Source organism: Terrapene carolina, unplaced genomic scaffold, assembly GCF_002925995.2.
Source record: "Terrapene carolina triunguis isolate 2854851 unplaced genomic scaffold, T_m_triunguis-2.0 Scaffold24923, whole genome shotgun sequence".
NCBI classification, from domain to species: domain Eukaryota; kingdom Metazoa; phylum Chordata; order Testudines; family Emydidae; genus Terrapene; species Terrapene triunguis.
This window is the reverse complement of record NW_020689274.1, coordinates 1-1,905: the sequence shown is the minus strand read 5'-3', so window position 1 is coordinate 1,905 and position 1,905 is coordinate 1. Positions and strand designations below refer to the sequence as shown.

Sequence of the window (1,905 nt, the reverse complement as noted above, 5' to 3'; positions counted from 1 at the left end):
GACAGTGCCCTCCTGCTGGGCGCTGTGCCTCATTGCCCCCAGCCCGCTCTTCACTCTGGAGACTGACCATCCTGCCCCCCTGCACCTTGCCCCATGGGGGCCCACAAATAGGTTTGGCACCGGGCCCACAAAAAGTTAATCCGGCCCTGGTTCTAGGCCCCCAACCCGGGTTAGGGGTGGGGTCTATGTTAAGCCTTGCCCTGGTGTCCAGATTCGAGTGCCGGGGTCGCTATCAGACCCCAAACCCAGCCCACAATCCTAGCGGGAGACGGAGCCACACCAGGCCGAACCCGAGTGCCCAGCCCAGTGGAGAGGGGGCCCTAGGGTAGGCCACAGCCCCTGTGGGGATGGAGCGATACTGATCCAACCCTGCCCCGAAGCGGGAGTCGAGGCCAGGCCAGCCCCCGCAGGGGCCGCGGCGAACAGCTCCACAACCCCCATCTGATGTTGTTTACACTCACCTGAGCACCATCACCGGAAACAGGACGTGCTGGCGGCTTCACATGCCGCATGCTGGGAATTGTGGTTTACGAGGCGAAACCAGACCGGGCTTAGCTCCCCGAGCGCCTACAGCTCCCAGCATGCTGTTCGGCCTCCCTGCCGCAAGGCCTGCTGGGAACAAGACTGGTTTGGTCAGCGGCGTTCTGATAGGTAGATGGGAAGGTGGTAAGGGGCGGATTATCATCGGGGCAACCAATGGGCGTGTGGGGCCGGAGGCGGGTTTCCATTTCCGGTGGGGATAAAGCGGCGCGCGTGGTGCCTGCGGAAGGAGACAGAGGCTGTAGCAGTTTCCGGACGTGACTGAGCTGCCTTAGGTACCGGATGGTGGGGGTGGGGGTGGGTCTCTGTGCCCCGAGGACAGGGCTGGGCTGGCGGGAAGAGGGGTGATGGCCGCTCTGGGCTGGGGTCTCGCTCGCTCTGGTCTCCAGTCGGAGCCGCTGAGTCCGCGGGCGGGGCGGGGCGGGCCCGGCCTAGCCTATGGGGCGGGAGCTTCCTAGGCTGAGCCCTGCCGCACCCACATCCCGATCCAGACAACAACAGCGTCCCCCTGCCGTAGGGCGCATGGGGAAGGCAGCCAATAGCATTTCCTTGAAAGCTTCCATGCACCTAACAGGCTCTGTGCTCCTCCCCCTCTCTCTCAGATTAACTCAAAATGGCCGATGAAGAAATTGCCGCCCTCGTTGTTGACAATGGTTCCGGGATGTGCAAAGCTGGCTTTGCTGGGGATGATGCTCCTCGAGCCGTGTTCCCCTCCATCGTGGGACGCCCCAGGCACCAGGGTGTCATGGTGGGCATGGGGCAGAAAGACAGCTATGTGGGTGATGAGGCCCAGAGCAAGAGAGGTATCCTCACCCTGAAGTATCCCATTGAGCATGGCATCGTCACCAACTGGGATGACATGGAGAAGATCTGGCATCATACCTTCTACAATGAGCTGCGGGTTGCCCCCGAGGAACACCCTGTCCTGCTCACTGAAGCCCCCCTGAATCCCAAGGCCAACCGAGAGAAGATGACGCAGATCATGTTTGAGACCTTCAACACCCCAGCTATGTATGTGGCCATCCAGGCTGTGCTGTCCCTGTATGCCTCTGGGCGTACCACCGGTATTGTCATGGACTCTGGGGATGGGGTCACCCACACAGTGCCAATCTATGAGGGCTACGCCCTGCCCCATGCTATCCTGCGTCTGGACTTGGCTGGCCGTGACCTGACTGACTACCTCATGAAGATCCTGACCGAGAGAGGCTACAGCTTCACCACCACGGCCGAAAGGGAAATTGTGCGCGACATCAAGGAGAAGCTCTGCTACGTCGCCCTGGACTTTGAGCAGGAGATGGCCACGGCCGCTTCATCTTCCTCCCTGGAGAAGAGCTATGAGCTGCCTGATGGCCAGGTGATCACTAT

General features: G+C 61.3%; 1 protein-coding gene across 1 annotated transcript; it reads left to right on the top strand.

Annotated features, from left to right (window-relative positions):
• Window positions 1–722: 722 nt before the first annotated feature.
• Window positions 723–1,900, top strand: LOC112113868 (actin, cytoplasmic type 5; the record flags this gene model as incomplete). The annotated part of the gene is made up of 2 exons (XM_026662246.1): window positions 723–815; window positions 1,143–1,900. A coding segment is annotated over exon 2 (747 nt), but the record flags the coding sequence as incomplete, so codon positions are not given.
• Window positions 1,901–1,905: the final 5 nt, after the last annotated feature.